The sequence below is a fragment of the Pseudopipra pipra genome, chromosome 8 (genome assembly GCF_036250125.1).
Source record: "Pseudopipra pipra isolate bDixPip1 chromosome 8, bDixPip1.hap1, whole genome shotgun sequence".
Taxonomy (NCBI): Eukaryota; Metazoa; Chordata; class Aves; order Passeriformes; family Pipridae; genus Pseudopipra; species Pseudopipra pipra.
In genome coordinates this window covers 31,773,974-31,801,497 of record NC_087556.1, presented here as the reverse complement: position 1 = coordinate 31,801,497, position 27,524 = coordinate 31,773,974, and the positions used below count along the sequence as shown (strand labels likewise).

Genomic DNA, 27,524 nt, shown 5'->3' with positions numbered 1-27,524 from the left:
TGATAGAAATAATTTCACAAGTATCTTTTCAAGTCACATGTGAAACTTGGACCTGTAGGTTCTGAAGGTGATTAAAAATACTTACACCTGAACAAGTCACCTTTAATCTCAAGGAGGAAGAGGGGAGATCACTGATACAAAGGTTCTGATTTCTCTGTTTTTGGAGTGAAATAATAGTTATATATCTCTACTGACAGAAGGCCTGCAGTCTTGAGCAGCTTTGCAAAGGGGAATAAAGAATTTTGGCTTTTGGTCTTACCTGATGGGTGCATCTTCAGCTTTTAATTTTTATTCAAATGCCATTTTTTAGTGCATTATGGACAGATTAATGAAGTCAGTATTTTAATGTATATATGTTAACACAGCTCACAGAAGTCAGAGTTGCTTTGTTGTCTGAATCATGACATGCTCCACGAGGAGATTTAACTCCCTCCAGGTAACCCTGCATTAGCAGATAGCAAGTATTAGTGCTGTCTTGTAAATGTTGTTGCTGCATAATCATCATCAGTAATATTGAAATTATCTGAGTGCTTTAGATCAGTCAGCACAGTGCAAACAACAGCGTTATCTTGGCTTGTTTGTACACTCAAGTGTGCAGAAGGGCTGTTAATTAGTTAAACTTTTTAATAAACACCTAAAGTAGACTTAAGGCCCTGTTAAAAGATTAATTTTTCTGTTTCACACAGAAAAACCAGCAGATGAATGTACAGTATCTGACAGTACATAGGGAGCACAAACCTGCTTTGGCACCAGTGGGCTGGTGATGGTGACAGGACACTTTAGTCTGTCACCATTGTCCTGGGGAAAATTCATACAATATCATCTTCCCTGATTTCAGTATAATCAGATGGGATGTAGTAGGAAGGGTGGGGGAAAAAGGGAAATCCCTTGCACAGTCTCCTGTTGACACCAGAAATACTTTTGATTGCTGACTTCATGAAATACTAAGATTTTTGGTTGAGTGAGAAATGAGATCGACTTTATTCAAACTGTCTACAGTTGTTTTTTGTTTTTTTTTCTGGAATTAGTTTGTTTTGAATCCTGCTTAGTGGGCCTGAGTCAGTATCTACTTTTAGCTTTGAGGCTTAGGCAGTGGGATGGAACTAAAATCCGGGTCTGTGGCCAGGGTTGTGCTTTAAGACAGTGAAATTAGGGCCAACAAGGCAAAGTGCTTCATCTGAAAAAAAACTTTTTAAGGAAATCATAGTATTCCAGACTGGTTTGAGTGGGAAGGGACCTTAAAGCTCATAATCTCCTTCCACCCCCTGCCATGAGCAGAGACACCTACTATCCCAGGTTGTTCCAAGTCCTATCCAACCTGGCCTGGAACACTTCCAGGAATGGGGCAGCCACAGCTTTTCTGGGCAACCTGTGCCAGGGCCTCACCACCCTCACAGGGAAGTAAAAAATACTTGTTATTGTTTTTTTCAAAGACAGCAGTAGTAATACTTTCTTTTCACTGATTGCCTGAGTTGCATGTTGGTGACTGCACCTTTTTTTATATTATTGTTAATGCACCTGGCCTTGTTTTAAATGCTTTTCAGCTGCCTTTTTGTGCTGCTATGTTTGATTCCATAGTGAGAGTTTCTAAGAATATGATTAACCCTGTGGGTCATCTTATAATGTAATTATTAATGATTGATTCTGTTTATCCTTGAGATCAATATGAGAAGCAAAAATGGTTTGGCATATATTTGGGGTTGATTTCTAACACTCAGTAAACATGATCTAGTGACAAGACTAGTATTGGTTTATTACTCGGAACATGTTTGATGAATCTGAAGTGTGTAATTAGTTTTATATAATGATGGTGATATGTGGGGTTTTTTACATGACTTATGTTAATATGGCCAATAGTGTTAACATCTCCTGCCACTAATAGTTAGGGTGGGGATGTATAGTAATTGATCTTCCTGGGAGTGCTGTAATGTAAAAACAATTCCGGCTGTTTGAAGTATATTTTACAAGTGTGCATTGGGCCTTTGGGATGTTACACTGAAAAACCCAATTGTACAGTTACCATGGGAACCCAATTAGAATAGATTGCTGGAGTTTCTTTCTTTTTTTTTCAGGCTTTCATCTTGACCAAAAATCTAATGTACTTTAAATGTTTTCATATGGAATTTTATTCATATAGTGACTTGTGTAATAGCTGAGTTTAAATTTTAGTGCTGAACCAGAGTGTTCTGTGCATCCCGAGGACTTGTCTTTCAAGGAGAGTCTTCCTTTAGTGTTTAAAAGTTGATGAACTGAGAAAAATACTTCTTATTAATCTAAGTTCTTACTGCCATCACGTATACTTCTCAGGCTGCAGTCCTGTGGGGGGAAAAACCCAGGGAAGTATCTCAAAACCTAAGGACTTCTGTTCTTGATCATCAGCAAAACATAGCTGGAAAATTTCGTGGCCTTTATGGATCTGTTTTTGTTCTAACCCCTGACTTTTCTTTACATTTTGGTCTGTTGACATATCTAAAGGTTTGGAATGCTCCCAGGGTGGGGCTGTGATGTCTTTTCTTCTGCACCACTTTCAGCACCTGAAGGCATTTGTCTGTCTTGCAGGTGTCTCAGGAGCATCCTGCTGCTGAGGGAGCCTGGGCTGCTCCTCAGCACAGCTCTTGGGTGGGAGCAGAAGTTATGGGGAAATTGGGCACATCTTGATTAAAAGGCCGGGGGGAACTGAGGTGATCCCACCACTCAAGACTGAGGCAGGAGCTCCACAGCAGATGGACTTCACCAATCCCAGCTGGGCAGCTCTGAGCTAGTGAGGATGGGGACAAATTACTTCTGGGTTTTTTTCCTCACTTGTGATTGTTTATCTCTTCAGTTTATCCCACTCTCTGCAAATGCAGGAGGAAATTTTCCATTTTGGTGAAGGGATTTCTTTCATTAAGCTTTCCTTTTTTTAAGATGTGATCCCGGTGTCTCAGTTTCTAGAAGGTGATCTAGAATGAGATATCTTTGACTTTGATCAGTATGTGCTGTCAAGAAGAGATTTCAGCTTCTTGCCTTCAGAATCAACCTTAGGAGAAGCCTTCAGCTCAATGTGAAGTTACAGTTCATATACTGACCTCTTCCAATGAGATAGTCTGTGCAAGGTTGATGTGCATTTTGAGGTGACGATTTGGACTTCCCAAGGGTCTTGTGTGTTTTTCCCCTGTCTGGCTGCCAGAAGTCTTTTAACCACCATGGTCTGGGCATCTCTGGCTTTACCCAAGTTCTTGTCACCAGGGGAAAGCTGTGTTGGACTAGAGATGGTGGAGCTCAATCTGGGGCAGAAACAGGTGATGAACACTAGTTGGTCTGGGAGTCTCCTCAGGCTTTATTCGTGATTTCAGGACTGTGGCATTGAGGAAGCATCAAGGCTGTCCTTGTTTTGTTGGATGGGATGGAGGCCTGTTCCTGCCTCACTGTCCCATCATGATGTGTCATCCCTGCCATCCCACCAGCTTTCCTACCCCTTGGCCTCCTGGGGATGTGTGGAAAGGCAAAGAACAGATGCAAACTCCTGGGATTATCTATGTAACGTTGGCTTAACTCTGTGCACTTACACACTGCACTTCTCCTTGGTCTTTGGGCTGGGTTTGAAACAAACTTCTAAATAAATCTTCTTTCTGAGGCAAAATTGAGCTTTACCTTTCAGGAAAATCTGAAAAAAACTGAACCTTCCTGTGTACTTTGAAAGTCAAAGCTCTGAGCTGGTAATAGAAATAAATTGCTGTTTTATTTTTAGCTCTATCACAGGTATTTTAAGTAATACTATTAAGATCGTTCATCTGCCTGCCTTACATTTAAAAATGCAGTGAGTGCTCTTTGCAATGCCTGCCTTGCAAGGCATGATTGCTAGTATAGCTAAAATACTAATTATCAGCCTTAATTTTAAACACTTATAATAAAAAAGATGTAATGTTAAATGTTGCTCTTTGCTTGTAAGTAGTTGGGAAGTGTCTATGTGTTCTGTCACTGCCTTGGACTTCAAGGCTTGATGTGTTGGAGAGTCTTGGAGAGTCTCAGATGTTCATATAATTTCTTTTCCAAGAGATTTATCATTCCTGAAGCTGATACACTTTTCCTCTCCTGTGGAGTAGAGAGTTCCCTGACTTAAGTGGAGCAGTTCCCATTGAGCCTGGCTGTGAGTCAGGATTCTGGAGCTGGGCTTTGGCACATAATCTCCCTGATTTTTAAAAATACAGTATTTATACCACATCCTTCAAAGATAAAGTGATCTTGGCTAAGTGTCATTGAGAAAAAAAAACTAGAGGGAGGGAGTTAAATGCCAAAGAAATAGTAATTATCCTGTATTTCAAAGGGGAGAGGAGAGAGGACCTGGAACCAAAAATATAATTTTTAATAATATTATTGTATTTTTGATTTTTAAATTATAGTATATAAACAATGAGACTGTGGATGACTAGAATTATAATCATTGGAGTTAACATTTCTTGGGTACTTAGTGGTTCACAATCTGTACTTTTAAACCCACAATATAATGAAATCACTTGCTTTCATGCCTTAAAATGTGATATTTCCTAAATTACAAAAGGCTGTTTACTTTACTAAGTCACTCAGAAGTGCAGGACTGCCTGTAAGAAATTATTAAATTAATATTTTTATTTTTTAAGGCATTCTTATTCCAAATATCAGAGTTGTGCAGTGCTTGTTATGGAAGCACTGTGCCATCTTTTGATTTTTCTTTTTTTTTGTTTAGTGACCTCATCAACATTAAAATTCCTTCCTGTTTGTAAAAAATCAAACTCCCTTTGGAAATTACACATATATATTGAAACTTAGAGCTCATTTAAAAAATTGAGGTGATTATAAGAGACATGATAATATGGGTGTTGAATTCAAATGTGGAATTCAAATTAAATAATCTGAGAATTATTTTTTCCTTGCAGGTGGAGACTTTTTTTTCTGCGATGGCGCCAAGGCTCATTCCAAGAGTAAGTTTCCAGTGAAATCCCTTTGCATTTGGGTGTCCACTGGAAGAGCAGCATTACAAAAGAGTTCACGTAACATAGTTTGTTTGTCCCCAGTGCCCAGCAGTCAGGATTAAGAACCCAGCTGACAAGATTGATGCTGCATTGTAAATCTCTGTAGCTCTGTCATGGTTGGGAACAGGCATCAGTGGACCTTTCCCCATCACGTATCCATCTGCCACAGAGCATAAATAACAGGACAAAGCTACTTTTTCCATTTCCTAGTAAACACCTCCCTGGAAAACGGGCTTAATTTTGAGGCTTGATGCTTCAATGAGGTGGGTGTAGGGCAGTAACTTCATAGCAAAATGAGAAAACATGGCTGTTTACCCAGATATTCGGGTCATTTACTTTACTGAAAGAAAGGCATCAACACATTTTTAGTCGATAACCCTCTCCCTGAAATGATTGAAATGAACTTTGAAGACATGAATACATTTTTTTTCTGTGAATTATCTATTTTTATAACATTAGTCGTGCTCCTTCAGGAAAACATTTCTTCTACAATCACACCTGCATTTCTAACCATTCCTGTTGGCAACTTCCAACTCTGTTAAAATGTCTTAATAGAGGCATCTCTGGTCATTTTCATCTGCCTTACATAATGTCATGTGGCTTATAAAAGGCATATTTTGGTGGATTCTGTGTTGTCTACCTCCTTTCCACAAAAGAAAATAGTTTTTATTTTTTAAAACGGAATGATTGAGGAAGAAATCTAGAAAAATAAATTCTTGATTCTTTTTTTCCTCTTGAACAATCATCTGTTCAAGATGCAAACACCTTTTAGCAGGTACCTGGAATAATAGAGAAATATTTGGGAGGAAAAATCCCTGGTTCCCTGTCATTCCAAGCAAGGTGTGATATAACTGGCAAGTAACATGAAACTAATAATTTATCTACCTTTTCCTTTCCTTTCTCCCACCCTCACATGGAGTTGAAAGGTGCAGCTTTAGCTGTTGGGGGAGTTTTCCCCTTTTGATATGCGAGGAGACAGAAGGTTTAAGGTAAAACATACAAACTCTGCCAGGACTCTGCAGACACCCCCCCCACTCTGGATGCATATTAATATATATATATTGATGATTTTGGTGATATTTTTACTGTGTGATTACAGTGTGACTTTGAGCCCAGTCCCACGCTGGTGAAGCACAGTGTGTGCCTGACACACGGGTTTTACAGAAATCAGTTATCACCCATGGAATGTGCTGAGCAGTTTTTCAGCAGGTTGCTGAACAATGGTTTGGGAAAACGGGCAGCATTCCCAGCAGATGTGGGCATTTTCCATAATCACTGTATCTGTCTCCCACTCCATCCCTGGTTCTGTTGCAGTGACCAAAGATGTCTGTTGGGTTTGGGTGGAAGAGGCTGGAAGGCTGTCGGGCTCTGTGTGACCATACATAGGGATGTCTGCATATTTAGGAATTTTGGAGGGTTTTGGTGTTCTTATGACAATGTGGCAATTTTTCTAGTACATTAGAAGATTCTAAGTGTCATCTGTTCCTCTTGTATGTATTAAATTTAAACTTAGTGGGTAGATTCTTGTATTAACAGTGATTCTTTGCTCTCTGTTAATACTGAAACACTTGTCCTGAATGAAGCAGAGATAGATAACTATAGGAAAATTCAGATGTGTGTGTGGCAAGACTACAGTCTGATATTTTTATACAAGTCTTTTTGACACCTCTTGTGTGTATTTATTTTTGTATTTTTAGTGAATTCTTAATACACATTTTGCTGCTTCATTTGTTTAAATCTGCTCTACTCATTTCAAAAAATTCAGTGAAATTCTTACCTGGAACACAACTCAGATTCCTGACTCCCCTTCAGCTTAAGGAGCACTATTAATGGTTTTGTTCATATTGCTTAGATTTATTTTGTTATTATTCTCCAGCTCCTACTCTTCAGGTAGAGCTATTTTGGTATTATAAAGGATGATGGATTATATAGGAAAGTTTCTTTTGAAGCACTCCTGATATTGTGCAATGCACTTGGGGGTCAGCTACACTTGACTGATGCATGATTTATCCCATGTCCCTGCCACTTCCTGAGATAAAGCTGCTATTTTATCAAAAATGCCAGCAACTGTGATCTAGAATTTACACCCCTCCTTTTTCAAATAATTGTTCTGATTACTTTCTGGCATGGCAATAAAATGATAAAGGTAATTGCACACAAATGTGAGATAGCACCAAAATACAATAAAATTAACCTGAATTAGCTTGACTTGTCGATGAGAAGTATTTATGAAATGTATTTTTGCAATAAGGGAGACTGATATTATAGCTGGAAGGTGAGTTATTGCCTTAATGTAATACTGTTTGAAATTTAAAAAAGAGACTGTTACAGTTGAGGGTGATTGTGCCTTTGAAATTAAGTTGAAGTGATTCTTATAATTGGCAGCAATAATGCATTGGGAAGGTAATATCTTTTATTGTGTTATGCCTAGTTGCATTATCTTTTATTTAGCTGGTCCTGACTCCAGCTCTGAAGAGAAGATAAGCAGGAGCAGATCAGGAATTTTGTGGATTTAGGTGATAAAAACTTGAAATGTTACCCAATATTAAAGTCATTCTTCTGCTAGGTTTTTTTCATTTTAGCCCATTTTCAGTTCCCTTGAACCTGATAGGAGGCTCATTTGATTAAAATTTCATCTGTTTTTGTTGTATTAGAGTAGTTGCCACGTATTTACATCCACAGCTGAACCCTGTAAAGAGTCGTGTGCTCCACGACAAGCTGTGCATGTGCTTTACATCAGGCACTGATTTTGGCAGTTAGTTTTGTATTTCTCAGTGCCTCAAAGTGTTACCTCTTAGTAAAAAGTGCATACGTGCTTTTACAGGAAGCACCTCAATGGTTTTTAAGGAGTAAATCTTTAAATCCCAGAATCAATGGGGTTGGAAAAGCCCTCCCAGCCCACAGAGTCCACCCTGTGCCCGATCCCCACCTTGTCACCCAGCCCAGAGCACTGAGTGCCACATCCAGTCCTTCCTGGGACACCTCCAGGGATGGAGACTCCCCCACCTCCCTGGGCAGCCCCTTCCAATGCCTGAACACTCTTTCCATGGAGAAGTTCCTCCTGATGTCCAACCTGAACCTCCCCTGGCACAGCTTGAGGCCATTGCCTCTCGTCCTGTCCCTTGTTCCCTAGGAGCAGAGCCCGACCCCCATCTGGCTCCCCCCTCTCCTGTCAGGGAGTTGCAGAGAGTGAGAAGGTCCCCCCTGAGCCTCCTTTTCTCCAGGCTGAGCCACCCCAGCTCCCTCAGCTGCTCCTGGTGCTCCAGACCCTTCCCCAGCTCCGTTCCCTTCCCTGGACAACCTTTCCTTTCCCCACTCCCACTCTACACCTAGACCATTGAGGTGCTTCCTGTAAAAGCATGTATGCACTTTCAGGCACTGGAAAATCCAGATGGCTGCTCCTGGACTTTTCCTTTGCGTGAGACTTCATAAAATCATAGATACCCTGAATAACTTGGTGTCCCCACCACAATCACTAGTTTTTACAACTAATTAACACACTTTCTAATAGCATTTTGCTTCTGCGCTGTGTGTAAATAGAATCAGAGAATTGTTTGGGTTGGAAAGCACCTCGAAGATCATAAAATGTTAATTTTTGCTTCATGCTATTGATATAAAATGATAAAAATGTTCCACTGTATATGTCGTTTAGCTGCCACGTGCCTGTTGTGCTTGCATCACATTTAAACTTCCTGTGTAAGTAATAGGATGTGTTTACTTGTTTCTGGAGAAGTATTGGAGGAAATAATACATCAGAATTCCTGTTTAAACAGTCCACTGGGGTCTTGTGTTTGAGTGTCTGCTGACACCATCTCAAATCAAAGCTTGGCATGAGCAGTAGATGGAGGCAAAAAATGCACTTGTTGAATGCAGTCTGGAATGCAGACTGTAACCTACCTACCTCTTCCAAAGGAGGAGAAGTGGGTGTATTACAATTAAAATGCCCTTTAAGTGAAATAAAGCAGTCTGAGATAGCCCTGTAAGTACCCTGGGAATTTATCATTGCTCCTCTCTGCCAATGCAACCGACTGAAGGCGCAGCCAAAGAGCCAGAGGCGACCACTGCTTGGAAAGACACTTCCCTGGCTTGGCATTTCGGGGGCTTTTGATTGCCATCCAAAGAGGATTAGTAGGATAATACGATGGGACAACAGAAACTTGCTTTTGTTGTCTTTGATTGTTTAATAAAGAATTATGTGTTTGCTCTCGTCGAATACTTTTTAAATGCCGTAGAAAGCAAATGTTGTTCCATGTGAACACATATCCCTCTGGTTTTTCGGGAGCTTGTGTGAAGTGGGCCTTTGGATAAGGGAAGAGGGAGACTGATTTTGAGCATATATGCCAGTGTATATTTGTATATGTTCAAAATATGCAGCTTAATTCTGTACCCTCACATTTTTTATGGGATTAATTCCTTAGAAGATAAAGAAATTGTACCACCCCAAAGTAACCCTGGATTTGCTTCCAGTCTGTCTGACATTTCCTTTCCAAACCTCTCTGAGCAAGGAAATAAGGAGGTTTTGTTTTCATACCCTCTGAAGTTACAGGTTTGGCTTAAACCAGGGTTAGATTTACTTAGAGAAGCAGTGAGATATCAGTCGAGTGTGGCAGGATTTCAGGGCAGCTTTTCTTTAAACACCTCACCTGGATTTCTGTCCTGCTCTTCAGCTGGGGAGGTGTTTATTGCTCTTGCTGCAAGAACAGAAATATATGAACCTGTATCTCCAGTGCTTTGTTCTGGAAAGCTGAAAGTTGGCTTTGGATACTGTAGGAAGAAGAAATAGTCAGAGTAGGAACAGTTTTGGGGGGATCTGGATGGGGAAGAGGTGGCTCGTGGCCAGGTGAGTGGTTCTCTAGTTCACAAGAACCTGCTGCAGTATGTAAAGGACTTATATTTTAGAACATCAAAGGTAATTTTAAAGGCTGTTTTACTTGTTAGCAGGTTATATTGACAGAATTAAGTCTGATTAGCTCCCACACTGGTGATTTTGTTTCAATACTTTCTTGTTGAATTTAAGCAATGAATGCAACACCTTTTCTTCCTCACTAACTATTACCTTAGGTGAAAAACTGTGGGGCACTCAGCTTTCCTTGGACTAACAGTTTTCCATATGCTTGAAGGGTGCTGTGAGTGTAATGGTACTGGAATTGTTATTTTTCCATTAAGTAATGAGTGATGTTGGTTGGGTTGCCCTGTGAGTGTGGGTTGCACAGGGCAGCAGCATTCCCTTGGTTTTTTTGGACAAGAGAAGCCCTGCCCTGACACCAGGACAACTTTCTGACAGCTTCATCTGTCCAGATTAAGATGTTGAATCTTCAGGGACTTTTGTGGATCATGGAATTCCAGAATGGTTTGGGTTAAAGCCCATCCAGTTCCACCCCCTGCCATGGGCAGGGACATCTTCCACTACCCCAGGTTGCTCCAAGCCCCGTCCAACCTGGCCTTGGTCACTTCCAGGGATGGGGCAGCCACAATCATGTACAACTTTAGAGTTCACACCAAATCTTTGGACTCTTTTTTCAAGAGGAGGAAGCAGCTTTTAGAAAAGTTTTTATTTTAACTTGGAAAGAAATCAAGCAATAATAAGCAAAAAGACTGAGAATTAAATCTTTCTCATTCTCTGTAGCTTTTATTCCAAAATAGCAAAGTGTAACTGAAATTCTGGTATATTAAAGTATTTTTGGGTATAAAACATCCATATAACTCTTCCCTTCTTTCCTCCCTGCAGTGAAATTATTTGTAGTACATAAATGCTTTGTTCTCTTGAAGCAGTAGTTTTTGGAAGGTGAAAATATAGATGAATGAGTAATCAAGATACTAACAGGAGTGGGTTGTTAGATTGTTCTGATTGCATGGATCCTGTGTTTCATTCTCAGTCCTTAAATCTTTCTTTGCCTTAAAACACTAAGAAATAGCTTTTTCCTGCAAGACTGGCTGCCTGAGGTTGGAATATTACCCTCCGCCCTCCTGTATATGTTCACAAATACATTACCTTCACTATTAATGTCTTTCCTATATTCTTAACATACAATGGATTGTTTCCTTTTAAATAAACAGGCAGAAACCAGTAAAACAAATACAGGAAGGTTTAAGCTATTAAGGAGATGGAGAAAGAACTATAACTCCATGAAAATCTTGGATGGGTGGCCGACTGATGTGTGCCAGCCCAGGGACCACGGGCAGCCTCACTGGTCACCTCTGCAGCCCTGGGTGGGGTGGGAGAAGCTTTTTGCAACTCAAACATATTTTAAACAGTGTTTTTATGATGGTCCCTGGTTGATTTGTGCCTTGACAGCTACCAGTGATGTTATTTGATAAGGATTTTGTTATGAGAAGGTTGTAGAACTTAGTGCATCAGGAAGGATGACTGAAATAAAGTAGGAAATTGCCCAAACCTGAGAAGATTTTCTCTTAAATTTAAATCTGATACTTCAAGCTTTCAGTGAATCTTAATTCCAAACTTGAATCAATAACAAGCAGATTTGAGAACATGGTGATACTCAAAAGAAGGACATTTAAGAGAGTTCAGGAGTAGTATTTCTTTCCTGTAACTAAGATGAAGCAGCAGCTTCCCTGGCATTTATTGATCATCCTTTCAAACTCCACGAATTCCTGGTATAGCTTTTTGGCAAGTCACTGATATGATATGGCATCATCAAAACAGGGGCTTGAGAATCATAGCTCATGTGCCACTTTGCCAATGCAAATGTCAGGACACTGAAGTGATGAGTTTTTAGATGAATTTATGCAGAATGGGAAGGAAATGAAGAAGTTGGCCCTTGGTCACACCTCTGGTGGGGTGGGTATCAACACCTCTAAGGGAACTACCTGCAGGCAGTGATATTTTTGGATAAACTCATCCAGAACGCCAGCTTTAAGGACTAAGAATCCCTGTGATTGGTGCTGTTTGGGGTCCGCTAACAATTAATTTTTTGAAGCCAGTATGTGGTTATATCCTGGCCTGGCATTGAAGAAAGGTTGCATGAGAAACCTGCTAGAGCATCTGGGTGGGTTCTTAATTTTTAGATAACAGTGATATGGTGTGGTAGGTTTATATTGTTAAAGCAGAGTAAAGGAAATGGAAAAGCCTGTAGAGGGGAGATCCATCAGAAATAGGGTTCTGGCTCCTCCCTGATGGGAAGGACTCAGTGTTCCATAATACTGAAGGGGAAAAAAGTGACATGTGTGGTCTCTCTGACCAGAGCCTTCAGACAAACCTGGTTTTAAGACAAATTTTGATATCCTGAGGGCTGAATGCTTGTGGGTGCCAACACATCCATGGACATATACATTTTCTGAGTGGAAACCTGTCTGTGGGATTTTAACACTGTACACATTGAGGGGGGACACAGAAGTTGGAAAGATATTTTGCCTTCTTTCACCCCTTCATTTCAGTAAAATCAGAATTGATATGGTTGGAAAAGTCCTCTAAGATCACCAAGTCCAACCATCAGTCAGCAGCACCAAGCATGGCCCCAAGTACCACATGCACACGTCTTCTGAACACTACCAGGGATGGGGACTGCACCACTTCCCTGGGCAGCCTGTTCCAATGCTTTACAACCCTTTCTGTGAAGCAATTTTTCCTAATATCCAATTAAAGTAGTGAAATGAGTATCTAGACAGAGGAGTTTGCATTGTACATCCATACAGTGACCTTCATCCTGGAGGCTCCCAACCCAGTTGTATATGGATGTGCATATATGTCATGCAGCTTCATTCCTATATAAAAATAAACATTTAAATATTGCTGTCCAATGGATATGATAAACAAGACTGAAAATATGAGTTGTGGTCACTCAAGGGTTCATCTATAAAGCTTAGTTCAACTTGGTGAGAAGGCATAGGATTATTTATGATTTTCTGTTGCTTGCTGCATGCTGTGTTTTTGTGTGATGGAAAAGCTTTCCTCTGATCCTAAAATTGTTATACTCATGGAGCACGTGGTATGAGGTTCAGTGCATCTAGTTCAGGGCTGTCACACCAATAAACATGAAGAATGTATGCTGGTTTTCCACATATGTTAACTTTTACTGCTTGTTTACTGACTTCTACAAGGAGGTGCTGCTCCAAAAAGTTCACCCACATCCTCAAGGAGGAACAAGGAAGAAGTTGGTTGAAAAGGAGAGTTACTTTGCAACACCACCAAACATTTGATTATTTAGCAAAAAGCTGATTTGGATCACAGTCACAGTAAAGAAACCACAGGGAACCTGCAGTTCCTAAAGCAGGACTTCTTCAAACTGAGTAAATTTGTACTGGTTGCTGCATGTCTGTAACTGAGGAATTGCATAAGAGCTTCCCCAAAATCAGAGGTTTAAGTTTACTCTCGCCCTAGTAGACAAAGCTATCTACTTGATGTTTTTTCTGCTCTCCCCACACTGATTATATTGCTCACAGATGTGACTTCATTCCACAGAACTTAATAATGAGATTTTAAATTATTCTCTTGTTTTGAAAACAACTAATTATTGTCCAGCTGTGAGCAGTGGGCAGCTGTAAGTCATCATGCATAGACTTTCCTGCCTCCTGGTGCACCCCAAGTATGTCATTCCTAGAATCCCAGAATGGTTTGAGTTGGAAGGGACCTTAAAGCTCATCTCATTCCACCCCTTACCATGTGCAGGGACACCTTCCACTAGATCAGGTTGCTCCAAGTGCTCTCCAGCCTGGCCTTGGACACTTCCAGAGATGGGACAGCCACTGCTTCTCTGGGAACTTCATGCAGTTCAGCAGGCCAAGCACAAGGTCCTGCACCTGGGCCTGGAGTGATAGGACAAGAGGGAATGCCTTCCTACTGCCAGAGGGCAGAGATACATGGGCTATTGGGAAGGAATTCTTGGCTGTGAGGGTGGGGAGGCCCTGGCACAGGTTGCCTAGAAAAGCTGTGGCTGCCCCATTCCTGGAAGTGTCCAAGGCCAGGTTGGGCGGGGTTTGGAGCAACCTGGGGTAGTAGATGGTCTTTAAGGTGCCTTCCAACCCAAACTGTTCTTTTGAGTCTGTTATTCTGTGTTTGTTAATCAAGCTGCCCTACGGTTGTTCACTTTTTGTCCAGTTTCACATGGATTCAGCTCTTTGGAGCAAAGGGATTTTTCCCTGGCTGCCCAGCACCGATGGCGATGGGTCCGGCCCGACAGTTCAGAGTCTGGGTGACTGCACTGGACATACTTGTGGTGTCCTGTCTTGTCCTCCTGCAGTGGTTGTACAAACCAAACTGTAAATACAACTCAAACATTTACTGACTCAGACTGGGGTGGTTTTTTTTTAGGCAAGATGAATTTGACAAGTATGTTATTGTTGGTCTTGTCCAATTTGAGAAATACTTGGCAGCTGTTTCCAACTACATCCTATCAGTAATCGTAAAACCAGACTGGTAACAATGGGAATAAAAAAATGTTTCTTCTGTTAAGGAATGATTGATTTTTTTCATATATTTTTCCAGCAGACATATTCTATTTGTGTTCCAGCTGTTATTTGCATAACACTGCTGCTCTAAACCACCGAATATACTTTGTTGTCACAATAATCCTGTTTTAAATAAGTGTCAGAACACATCAGATTTCAGCCATGATAAACCAGCCATGAAACTGCTGCTGTTTCAGATTTTTGTGAAGATCACTGTTCTGCTAGTTAACATGTTTTTTGAGACTTTAATTTAGATTGTGACTTCTTAGGATGGATGAGTTTAAGTTGGAGTTTTGAAAGTAAAGCCATATTTGAGAAAACTTGAAATTCACTGTTTTCTTGCTTTTTTAAAATTACTTTTGAAAACTACTCAGTACCTTGAGATATCTGTTCCTTGGTGAACATACATGCAATTAAAGAGGATTTTGTCTTCTTGAACAGGTGAATTCCAAAGTTGGAGATTCTCTGTGCAAGGAGAAACACGCGGTTCTGCTCAGCCCCGTGGGAAAGATCGAGATCTCTGGGTGTGAAACGGGTTTACATGAAATAAAACTTCCCAAAACGAGCGTGCTGCCAAGTGGGTGAGTTCATGTCCCATTGATCCTGTGTTTATGTATTTGTAGAGGAATGAGATTGCCCAGAGAATCTAAGACACAACTCTGCACACTTGTTTTTACCACTCGTTCTAGGAGCTCCGTACTGGCTCCTGTGAGAGGCAGAAGGAACTTCCAGTGCCTTTAAGGAATTGTGGCTCCAAAATACATTCATTTCTCTGCTGCATCAAAAATATTATTAAGGAAACATTCTAAATTTTAGGTATTTTTAATGTAGGTTTTGAGAGAACATCCTGCCCCCCTAATTTTTGACACACGTGTAGATCTGTCACTGGGGAGTAAAACCTCCTTGCAGACTTCACAAATTTTGCAGATAAAATGTATCTTTTTTTATATATATTATATATATATATGTTCTAGCATGTAGAACCAGGAGGGAATGATTGTTTTAATTACTGTGTAGTTCTTGTGAGAGCTTTAGTTGGCTTTTCAGAACTGTTATGCCTTTTGAGTTCCAAACAGATGCTACATGGCAGTGGAGGTGATGTCTCAAATCTAGGCCTGGTTGAGGAGGCACTGGTGCATTTTACTGTTTAATGTAAGTGCTGTTCAATCTGCTGGAGTCCATCTGTCCTGGTCAGGTCCTTGCTTTTTCCTTATTTGGAGGAAATGCTCAGTGGCATTTTTAGAAGGAACATTGAATTCTTTCACAATTAGATGCCAAAAAAAAAACCAGATTCCAAATTTCTATGCCAAATTCCTCTGCCAAAATCAAAGTTATTAATACTACTTCTTTAAGTCTGCTCTCTTCAACTGTTTTTTGGTAATAAATTTGCAGTTTTGCCACAGCCTGTTACATTAATGTTTTCTCTTACTGACAAGGCTCAAACAGGTTTGGCTTCCTTCTCTCAATATTGTCTTTTTTTTCTCCTGCTTTTGGTTCTAAAATCCCCCATTGATTTGTATGGTGTTCCTTTTTCTGTTTTTCTGTTTTATTCTCCTTGTAACTGAAGAGTGTATAAAATTAATTAGGAATATAAAACATAATGAGTGTTCTGGTTGAAGTATGTTTTTGCATGTGATACAAAAACCCTCAAGCCTCTGGATTTGAAAGTTTTGCCAACTCCAGTGCTATGGAAAGAAGGGCTTCAGTTTCTTCAGATGCTGATTTCAGTGCTGGATTTCTGCTGGTGAGGAATAGAAATAAGGTGTATTTAAGATAAGACTTAAACCTGCCTTTGCTGCAGAGCTGGAGAACAACCAAGCAGATGAGGATCTTCACCCTCGAGAAGGGGAAGCATCAATGAGTGGTGGAAAAACAGTAGAAAAAAGGTCTGTGGGATTTCTTAGGGATGGATGCTCTCTTTATTTATCAGAACATCTGCTGTTTGCTCACCTGTAACGTGGCCATGTTGGTTGGTTGAAGGTTCTCATGGTTTTGTTCTTCAAGCAGAAGTTGAACAGTCTGGATCCTACTCCTAATTTTTTAATTTTTATCTATTCTTGATCTTCAGTTTTCTCAGTTGTGAGCTGACTTAATTTTGATGCATTAGTGGCATCTTGATAACAATTTCACAGGTTGCATGATTTAGATGCAAAATTTGTCATACTAGAGGGACTGTTATTCAAGAGTAACTCAGAAGTTAAAGGCAAGAAAAATATTTTTGTGATTACTTTAAGAATTTAAATCTGAAAAAGAAAGGTGGGACTTCCTTTTGTCTTTAGCACTGATAAAGTTCTAAAAATTTTAAAGCCATCTGTAAATGTTTGTGCTGAAGTATAACATTTAATCTCTTCTACTCATCGCTAGTGCATAGTTGTTAAATCTGGCCTCATTATTTTCGACAGAATAAAATAAAAACGAAGCAGTTGCCTGGTGTTTCTCCTAACTGGCTAATAAACACCATGGTAAGAACATTGGGTGGGGAAAAAAAAAAAACATAAGAAACATAAAAATTGATTTTAATGGACCCCTGTCAGAGAGAACCATAATGAGCACGAGTCTGGTAATAAATATTGGTATTCTGCTCCACGGTGCTTGGGACTTCTCGTGTGGAATTGCATGTAACAATCAATATAGATTTTAGGGGGTTTTAACAACAAAAATAAGTAAACCTTTGAAATATATAAATACTTAAGACTTGCAATCTGTCAGACAAACCTGGTAGTTGTAGAAAAGGCTGATAAGAGCGTCTGGTTAATGGCATAATCGCTTTGTGGAGATCTCAGCTCTATTTTACAGCTTGTAAAATGCTGGGCAATTAATCACCTGAGATTACAACCTATTCAGTGATGGCTCTCCTTAAAACTTAAGAACACAGACTATAATGGAGCCTAAAAGGAGAAGCAACAAAGTAAAATCCAGTTTCACTATGCTTGAAAGAAATTGATCTATTAATGAGATGAAACTAATTGTAATAACCTGAGGTTATTCTGCTCCTTGGGAAGTTGGCAGGCTTTAAAAGTCCAGACACGTCACAATGTGATGGTTTCTGTTTGGAGAGGAGGAATCTTTATCATTTAGGCTTTTTAAATCCATGTTTTGGCTGCCCCAGCCCTGGAAGTGTCCAAGGCTGGGTTGGATGGGGCTTGGAGCAACCTGGGCTAGTGGAAGGTGTGGAATGAGATGGGCTTTAAGGTCCCTTCTAACCCAAACCATCCTGTGATTCTATGTATATATGTACATACAGTCTCACAAATCTAAATGTGAGATTTCAGTTAAATATGATTGTGGAATTTTTAATTTACTGGATGCTGAAATTGTTTCTAACCATTTCATAGTGCTAATAACTGGTCAACTTAAAACAGGGACCTGAAATCACTCATTTCTGCTTTAGTATTGAAATTATGGATTGACTTGTTTGTTTTGTCATTTTCAATTAATAAAACACTGAAGATAGAGCTGGACTAGCTTTAGAATAACCAAATTCCTTGTGTTTGATACCTAGGTGTTGTATGACAGAGAATGCAGGAGTTTTAGCCTACATACAGCACCATGAGGAAATTCATGTGTTGGGCTCAAGGTCTGTGCAGTCATTTTAGGGCTGTTTCTGAAATGTGCTGCTTCAGGGTTATAAAGTGGGGCAGAAAATACACCAGACATGAAGCTTGATTTTATAAATGTTTCTGTTTCTAAGAAATTCATCTTCACAGTTTATATTAAAAAAAAAAAAACTAAAAGGACATATAACCTATATGTGTGTTTATATGTATATCTATATTAGAATCTCAGAATCACAGAGTATTGTGGGCTGGAAGGGACCCACAAGTCCAACTCTTAAGTGAATATGTGTGTATATATGTGTATACACTTAGTACTGTATCAGCTGTTGAAGTTTTTCTTTCAGTATATACAAATCTAAGGATTAGTTTTGATCAAGTTTCCTCCAGTACTCCTGCCTGAAATATTGCAAATGTTTAACTCTTTTTGTTCATGGCCTAAAGAATAACTCAATTTTTTCACTGTTTTACTCCTGAGTGTCTTCAGCAGCTTTGGAGTTTCAGAATTATTTTTTTGTTATTCCACTGTCAGCTCTGGTGTTCCCACACTGGGATGACTCTGTTTTCAGAAGTCTTGTCTTATTGCTGAGCTGGAGGAGTAAATGATACTCTTGGTGAGCAGAGGATCCCACTCGTGACTTCCTTGAGCAATAACACAAACCACTTGTTTTCCTCTGCTGAATATTTACAGCACAAGATACTCTGGAAAAATGTTGATGTTGACTTGGCAGTTGGGATGGCACCAGGAGGCAGATTTTCCCTGTGTTGCAAAATTCTGAATTCTTTAAGGAATTCCCTCTCCCCTCAGGAAAACTGCCCTGGTTTTCCCAGCTCCCTGCCTGGTCAGCATGAGGCAAGGGTTATCTGGGCTGCACATGTGCCAGGGCAGGGAAATACAGTGGGAACTGGAGGATAGTAGTAAAAGGGCTGTTGTCTGACATGTTTTGAGGTAAACTAAGCAACTTCCAGTGTCTGGTTGGAAAATCTTTCCCTGCTGAGCATGGAGTGATGAACACCGTCATACTCCTGTGGACTGATGAGTCTGTGTGTGAAAAGAAAGTTAAATTTGCCACCTGAAGAGTGGGCACAGATCCCAGGAGATGCCAGTAATGCTAATATTTACATCCACCTTGGGATTTGAGGATGCCATTATGAGAAGTTGAGATTTTCCACTTAAAAGCTCAGCTGAGCTGCTGTGATCTGTCACTGCCATCTTTGGTTGGGACATCCCAAGGTGTGGATGATTTGGGGACAGCCGTCTCCTTGGCTCTGGGCTCCTGCTCCTCCACTCTGGGACTGCTGTGGTGTACAGACAAGTTGATCTTGCCAGAAGATCCTGAGCTCCCATCCAGGACACAGCATGTGCAGGTGATCTGCTCCTCCTCCATGGACTTTGGGAATTGTGTGTTTGTTGGTAGGGATGTGAGCTTGAATTTGAGAAACTGCAGCTGTTGGATGCTTCCTGCATGTTTGAGGAGGGAAATTGGGCAGGTTGACTTGCTTTACTATTGCTTGAATGGTCAAAACATGTATTTTCATGGTGGTTATCACAGAATGCCCCATTTTCCTTGTGGTGTAGGAATACCTCAGATTTCCCTTTTATGCTGTTTTCAGAAGAGACTCTTGAAAGCAGTGGGATCCCATCTGCCCTCTGTATTTCTTGCAGGTTATTTGCCATTTTCTTTACAGCATTTCATTTCCCTACATCTTACTGAAAGAGATCAGAGGAGGAGGAACAAGGAGCCAGTTTGCCCGTTCTTGTATTATTAATCTGCCTAAACCTTTAAGGGTGAATCTGCAGTTCAAGAGGTTCGCCAGGGTTTCAGTCAATCTCTGCCAGTGTAACATTATCAGAAACTCTCCAGAATCTCAGCTTAAAGAGGTTTCCAGCTATTACAGATTCAAAGAAAATCTCAAGTGTGTGGAAAGGCAGCGGATGCAGTGGCGTCCGGGCTCTGATAAGAGCCTAGAACAATAACTTGCAGAGGTGTGAACCACTGTGTTCATCTCTGAGGTATTTAATCATAGCCAGCGATGATGGTTTAAATGTCAACTTTGCTAACTGTTTCATTCCTCATACTGTAAAATTTACGGTGAGTGATATCTCACTTTGATGCCACAAGTGGGAGGCATTTGGGAGAGTGCCACTCCTCCTATTTTTCCAATAAGCATCCACCAAGGCTAAGAAACTTAGTGGAGCTCAGGGGCACAGTAAAAACCCTCTGAAGGAGGTAGGTATGCACCTACTCTGCTGCTTTGAGTACATTTCTGATTTACCATGAACATCTGATGTGACTTATGTGAAGAGAGGATTATTGGCAATGTGGCTTGGAAGAGGCTGCACTCCTCCCCATTCAGCTCATCCTTAAAATTATTGTGTAAAACCAGAGATCTTCTAATTAAAATTATGTAGAATGAAACCTGAAGGAGACAGACATACTTGGAGTAAAGAAGTTAATGGTTTTGGATAAGGTGTAGGTGTAGAGTGGGAGCGGGGAAAGGAAAGGTTGTCCAGAGAAGGGAACAGAGCTGGAGAAGGGTCTGGAGCACCAGGAGCAGCTGAGGGAGCTGGGGGGCTCAGCCTGGAGAAAAGGAGGCTCAGGGGGGACCTTCTCACTCTCTGCAACTCCCTGACAGGAGGGGGGAGCGGAAGGGGGTCGGGTTCTACTCCCAGGGAACAAGGGACAGGATGAGAGGAAACGGCCTCAAGCTGTGACAGGGAAGGTTTACATAGGAAAAAAATTTCATGGAAAGAGTTGTAAAGCAGGCTGCCCAGGGAAGTGTTTGAGTCACCATCCCTGGGTGTGTTCAAGCTTGAGGACATGGTTTAGTGGTGAACATAATGATGGTGCTGGTTGATGGTTGGACTTGGTGATCTTAGAGGTCTTTTCCAACCTTAATGATTCTATATTAGGACACCAATGACTGTGGACAAGTGCAGCTGCATCACTTTCCTGCCAGTACAACAAAGCACTTAACTCTTGTAAATACCATAATCATTTGAGCTGATGGCACTTATGGGTGTTCAAAGTATGTTTTGCAGGGAACTTTCCTTTTTTTGTAGTTTAAGGTATTTAATTACTGTTTACAGTGGCTGGGAAGTGGTTCATTAGATGGTGCTTTTGTAGGTGTTAATGCAAACAGATGAGGTTTGAGATACAGGCTGCCTGTAATGGAAGTGAGTGTCATGAATTCTGTAATCCCAGAATGGTTTGGGTGGGAAGGAACTTTAAAGGTTACCTAGTACCACCCCTCTGCAATGAGGAACAACATCACTATCCCAGGTTGCTCCAAGCCCTGTCCAACCTGGCCTTGGACACTTCCAGGGATGGGGCAGCCACAGCTTCTCTGGGCAACCTGTGCCAGGGCCTCACCACCCCCACAGCCAAGAATTCCTTCCCAATGTCCAATCTAACCCTGCTCTCTGACAGTGGGAAGCCATTCCCCCTTGTCGTGTCCCTCCAGGCTCTTGTGCAAAGTCCCTCTCCAGCTCTCTTGGAGCCCCTTTAGGCACTGGAAGGGGCTCTCAGATCTCCCTGGAGCCTCCTCTTCCCCAGGTGAACACCCCCAGCCCTCCCAGCCTGGCTCCAGACCAGAGGGTCTCCAGCCCTTGGAGCATCTTCATGGCTCTTCTTTGGACTCGTTCCAATAATTCAATGTCCTTCATGTACTGAGGGCCCCGGAGTTCCAGGTGGGAGTCCTTTGGTTACAGGGACGTGATGGCCTTGGCCCACTCCACGTGTTCATTGCTTCTGAGGGACCTTGTTCTCAAAAGCTTCAAAGTGCTACTTTGGCTTTGAGAGCATCTGGTTCTTCTGCGTGATGCTTGTTCAACATGTTGGGCAAAGTCCACACAGAATTTTAGACATTTCTTGGCTTTTAACTGCTCACGATCCTGACAATATTGGTTTTCATGTTGATGAGCAAAGTGAAAGCCTGTTTTGAGTGCCTGTGGAGAACAGTCACCAGAAGAAGGTCAGTCTTAAACAGGTTTCTCTTTCAAAACTTTTTATTTTCAAATTTCTTTTAACTTGCAGCACGAAGCTCTCACAAATCTCATTGAGTTCTCTGTCACTTGTCTTGGAAAGAAAACATGCAGATTCCTGGGTAATAGGGAGATGATGCTTGTTATTTCAAATTACTTCAAAATAACAGGAAAGTATATTTTAAAAAAAAAAAAAAAGAAAAGAAAGGAAAAAAGAAATATTACCTTCTCTGGTAGAAGTCTCTACAAATATCCAGGCATCAATCTTTATTTCAGCAGATTCAGTGGATGTGGCAGGAAGAGTTATTATATAGCATAGTCCTCCTTTTATTAAAAATAAACTGGGCTAGGGTTTTTCATAGTTTCTTGTGGAGATGCTACAGATTGTTTATGCTGCATGAAGCTAAGAAAACTTTTTATTGGAAATGGTGTTTCAAAAACTTAAACAAAATAACTTCCTGTGTGTTTTTAGAATTTAGACTTTGGCAAAGCCTTACACGTAGTACAGGCCAAATACGTGGTTTCACATGATTTTAGAAATGGTTTGCAGGAGAAGTTTTGCTGTCAGGTGTGGGTGGTGAATCTAATTCTGCATGATTAATAAAACCCACATTCCCTCTCACTTAAACTGAAGTGAATCTTGAGCAACTCCACTGTAATCAATACTAGACTTTGGCTGGGTTATTTTTCCTTACAGCACTGCTGCACTTCTGTTCTCTGTCAAAGGCAGTATTGCAACACTCAAATAGGAGTGGATTTTGCAAGTCTTCAGTTGTGGTTTTGTCCTAAATCTTGACAGAGAAACTTTTGAGGGCTTTGTGTGAAAAAAAAAAAGTAAAATAAAAATCCAGATTTTTTTAGTGGATGAAAGGCTGGATTCGGTGGATGAGGAGTGCCCTGGGCTGATCCCACAGTGTGGGCAGCAGGGGAGGGGGCATTCTGTCCCTCTGCCTCACTCAGGTGAGACCCCACCTGCAGAACTGCCTCCAGCTCTGGGGCCCAGCACAGGAAGGACATGGAGCTGTTGGAGAGTCCAGAGGAGGCACCAGGATGATCAGAGGCATGGAGGAAAGGCTGAGAGAAGTGGGATTGTTCAGCCTGGAGAAGAGGGTGACCAAATTGTGGCCTTCCAGTACCTGAAGGGAGCCTGCAAGAGACATGGGAAGAGACTTGGACAAGGGCTTGGAGGGACAGAACAAGGGGGAATGGCTTCAGACTGTAAAAGGGCAGGGTTAGATGGGATATTGGGAAGGAATTCTTGGCTGTGGGGGTGGTGAGGCCCTGGCACAGGTTGCCCAGAGAAGCTGTGGCTGCCCACAGATCCCTGGAAGTGTCCAAGGCCAGGTTGGGCGGGGCTTGGAGCAACCTGGGATAGTGGAAGGTGTCCCTGCCACAGGCAGGGGGTGGAACTGGATGGGCTTTAAGGTGCCTTCCAACCCAAACCATTCCGTTTCTACTGGGCAGTTATTCATGGCATTAATATCAGGTTTTCAAACCCTGAATGTTAATGGGAACAATGCCATGTCAGAGCACTAAAAGCCCCATTTCAGTGTGCAGGAGAACACAAAGCTTTGCTGCTCGACTGGTGTGTGTTTGTAAACCTCCATCATTGGCCAAGAGTCCTAAAGCAAGACATGTTATAACAACCCAGTGATCACGTTTTACAGTGCTGATATTTTAAAATGGCAAAAATAACAACAAACTGTATTAGATAATATAACTTGTGCAGACACCCACTTGAAAATACCACAAATATGACTTTTTTTTTTTCCTACTGCAGAAGATGTAGAGTTGTAATAGTGCTGAAAAATGACTTCACCTAAGAGGAGTGTGAGAATTTGTCTATGCAGCATCAGCTTTTCAAGAAATTACTCAGAAAATAAATCCTTTCCTGATGCCCTGCCCTGTTCTGTGCCACAAATACTGTGCCTGGTGTATCTTTACTAACTCTCCTATAATTCAGGCCATGAGTGGAACCCTTCCACTTCTCATGCCAGAGGTAGATTAATGCAGTGGAGCATTTTTCCATTGCAAATCCTGGCTATAAGGATGGGAAAATGGGCTGCATAATGACATGGATTATGTTTCTATTATGTCCCAGAATTAGTGGGTATTCTTAAATATTGCAACTCTTCATCTTGGGTTTCTTTCCTGGCTTTTATGGTCCTTGAAAAAAATCAGAATGCATAGATAACGCTGAGAATAATTTAAAGCCACAGAGGTGTTTTGGGATTAGATGGTGGACTGTGAGCAGGGACACCCACCTGGATCACAGGAACCTTCCTGCAGCTCTCCTTGAGGGACAGAATTGAATTGCACAAAGTGGTTTGCTGAAAAATGTCTGTAATATCAGCCTGGAGAGCCTTGACTATGAAAATGCTGTGATCAGAGCAACATTGAGGGCTTGAGGAATACCAGGATTGCAGAGGTTTATAGAGTCATGGAATTACTTGGGTTGAAGGGACCTTAAAGGTTACCTGGTTCCACCCCTCTGCAATGAGGAGCAAGATCTCCACTAGCCCAGGTTGTTCCAAGCCCCATCCAGCCTGGCCTTGGACACTTCCAGAGATGGGGCAGTCACAGCTCCTCTGGGCCAGGGCCTCCCTACCCTCACAGCCAAGAATTCCTTACCAGTATCCCATCTCTCCCTGCCCTCTGGCAATGGGAAGCCATTCCCCTTGTCCTGTCTGTCCAGGCTCTTGTCCCAAGTCCCTCTCCAGCTCTCTTGGAGCCCCTTTAGGCACTGGAAGGGGCTCTCAGGTTTCCCTGGAGCCTTCTCTTCCCCAGGTGAACACCCCCAGCCCTCCCAGCCTGGCTCCAGAGCAGAGGGGCTCCAGCCCTTGAGGCACCTCTGTGACCTCCTCTAGACATGCTCCAGCAGCTCCACATCCTTCTGATGTTGGACCCCAGACCTGGACACAGTTCTCCAGGTGAAGTCTCTCAAGGGCAGAGCAGAGGGGGAGAATCCCCTGCCTCACCCTGCTGGTCCCACTCCTTGTGCTGCAGCCCAGGGTGCCGCTGGCATTTTGGTGTTGAGTGGCTTTTCCCAGCTCCAGCTGAACTGACAGCTCCAGTACCTGGTCTTTGTTGGCCTCTTTGGCTCCTGCATTTCAGTGAAACTCAAGGATCACACACTGCCAGTGCCTGTGCTAATTATAGTTGTTCTTAACATGCCTCCCTTAATTCCTTCTATAAAAAGAATTTAAGACTCGGTAGGACAAAGCCTAGTAAATCATCCTGGAGCGCAGAACTGGGAGGGAATATGTGTCCTTAGCCCCCAGGCACTTCTGCTATGGCTCATCTCTGCAATTCCAGCAGTTTTCAGGGAAATGGCAAATGCTCCTCAGAACCGCATGCCAGGAGAGAAGGAGTTAAATTCTAAAACCTTACCCTGTAACTGTAAATGCCATTTTTCTTTCTTCACAAATGTAACCTTTTAACATTTATTTTTAGCTTTTACATTAATATATGTAAAAATATTAAAAGCTCTTGTATATTACATTAAAAACTTATGTCAGCTGCCCTGCTTTTTCCTATTTATTAAAACTTTTCAAGCAGTGAAAACATTTTACTTGTTAATGAGGGGAAGAAGGAAAATTAATGACATAGAGCTCGGATCTTCCAAGATGTCTCCTTTTAACCATGCAAAACCAGCTCTTTTCCCACACTATGTAGTTTAATTTCTGTGTTAGGGTTCAGTAAGCAAATGCAAATAGATTTAATGATTTGCATCAGTAGATCACTTCTCAGTTTAATATCCTCTGATATTTTGGTCAAGGACTTTTTCTTTGGAAGGCTAGTGCTGTTTTGTGGAGGAAAAATATTAATAATGGTGGCATTGTGAGGTTCAAGTAAAGCAAGGGAAATGTATAACTTATTCAAAAGCAGCATCTCATGTTATCTTCTCCCCGAGATCATGCAGTGGAAAAAGTTATTGGGGAAAAAGACACTTAAGAAATAATTGTGAGTTGCTGATCATATTAAATATTTAGAGTGGTTTCCATATCACATCTCATCTTGCTCTCATTTTGCCTCAGAATGTTGAAATTCTGATCAGGTCTCCTGGCGGTGGTGTGAGGTACCTCACCCTGGCATGGAGGGTTGTCATCTCTTCACCTGGAAAACTGGGAGCTGTTCTGTCTATTCAGCGTCAGGATGGTTTCATTGGTGTCGCCAATAAATCTAAGTTTCCCAAATTTCTTAAAACACTGATTCCTTAAAGGATTAAATGAGAATGATTCCAAGGGTGGACATCTCATAGATTGATTCCATGAGCCCATCTTTGCTCGCTCTCCCCAGTTCTTGTTAAACAGAAATAAGTTCCTATTGGCTTTTGAAGAATTTAAGGTTGTTTAGTGCACATAAATCCTTCAAGTGATAAATACTCATAATTACCTCATTGCTTATTAAAATGAGCACTTGCTGGTGATAAAAACTTTTTGATGGCTTCTCAATTTCTGAATAAATGTAGTGATCAGTTAATCAGATTAGATTTTGAGCAGCTATCAATTTCTTTAATTAATTCTGACCTTTGAGAGGCTCACTGTTGTAGGCTGCTGCTATGTAAATTGTCATTTGTACTAAGAGATTTTTAAATTGTATTTTATTTTCCTATTATTATATGCTGTAGATTTAGACATGATGTCAGGATGTCTGGTGTGAAACAGGAATTCTGCAGAGGACTTTTCTTCTGCCTGGGCTAGTTCAGAGAAAGAAATAACGAGATTAAGTGAGAAACTTTGTCCTTTAGGTTCCCAGTCAGTTGTTTTCCCGTCATTTGTTTTTCCTCTGCTTTATTGATGCACATCCCCTTGGTTTTGTCAGTCCACAGTTGGGTTTTGCTTGTGTTCAGATGATGATGATGAACAGTCTCTCCGTGTATCCTGCTCCTGGCGATGCTCCATCAGTGTCATGTGGCCCAGGAGGGTGGGGGAGTTTATTGTTTCATAGGTGCTGGGGTGCAGGTGCTGATTTAAAATACACACACACACACAGATCTTATCCTGGAGATGCTGGGCAGGCACTGCCAAGTTTGTTCCTGTTGTCAGAAATAGTGTCCAGTGCTTACTAATATAGTTTTAGCTACAGAAATCCTGACCACTTTCTACTCCTGATGGAAAGTCTCTCCAAAATTGAAGGAAAATGATCAAAAATATTATTTTTCCCCATTCTTGGACCTACACTAGATATGTTTCTCAGCACATATGCAGGACCAAGCTGGTAGGCTGCCTACTTTATAAAAGTTTAGGATCCACAGATTGTTTTTCTCACAGAGTCTGGGCAATAAGACGATATTTCAACTTTTTATTATTTTAGGCATTGAAGTCACTGAAAAACCTTGAAAGTTCCCTGTAAGACAGATGCTCTTGTAATCCTTCCTCCTTCAGTATGAAATTTTTAAATTGGTCCTAAAAGTTAAGTCAGGGTTGTATCACAGGTTGCTGCCCAAGGGGACAACTCTCCCTGAAGGAGTGGTGGTTCCTCGGTGGGTCAGTCCATGCCAAACATAAAAAACTCCTGAGGAATTCTCGTGGCCATCAAATCAAAGCTGCTCTGATGTGTACAAAGCGTTGTGGAAGGATACCAAGT

The 27,524-nt window shown here is 41.3% G+C and overlaps 1 protein-coding gene across 1 annotated transcript in view; it reads left to right on the top strand.

Annotated features, from left to right (window-relative positions):
• Positions 1–27,524, top strand: part of MGMT (O-6-methylguanine-DNA methyltransferase) — a 139,867-nt gene that overhangs the window by 3,865 nt on the left and 108,478 nt on the right. The window contains exons 2-3 of the mRNA XM_064663521.1: positions 4,896–4,940; positions 14,838–14,977. Coding sequence (XP_064519591.1) covers positions 4,917–4,940; positions 14,838–14,977 — 164 coding nt within the window. The 5' untranslated portion in view covers positions 4,896–4,916. The remainder of the gene's footprint in view (positions 1–4,895; positions 4,941–14,837; positions 14,978–27,524) is intronic.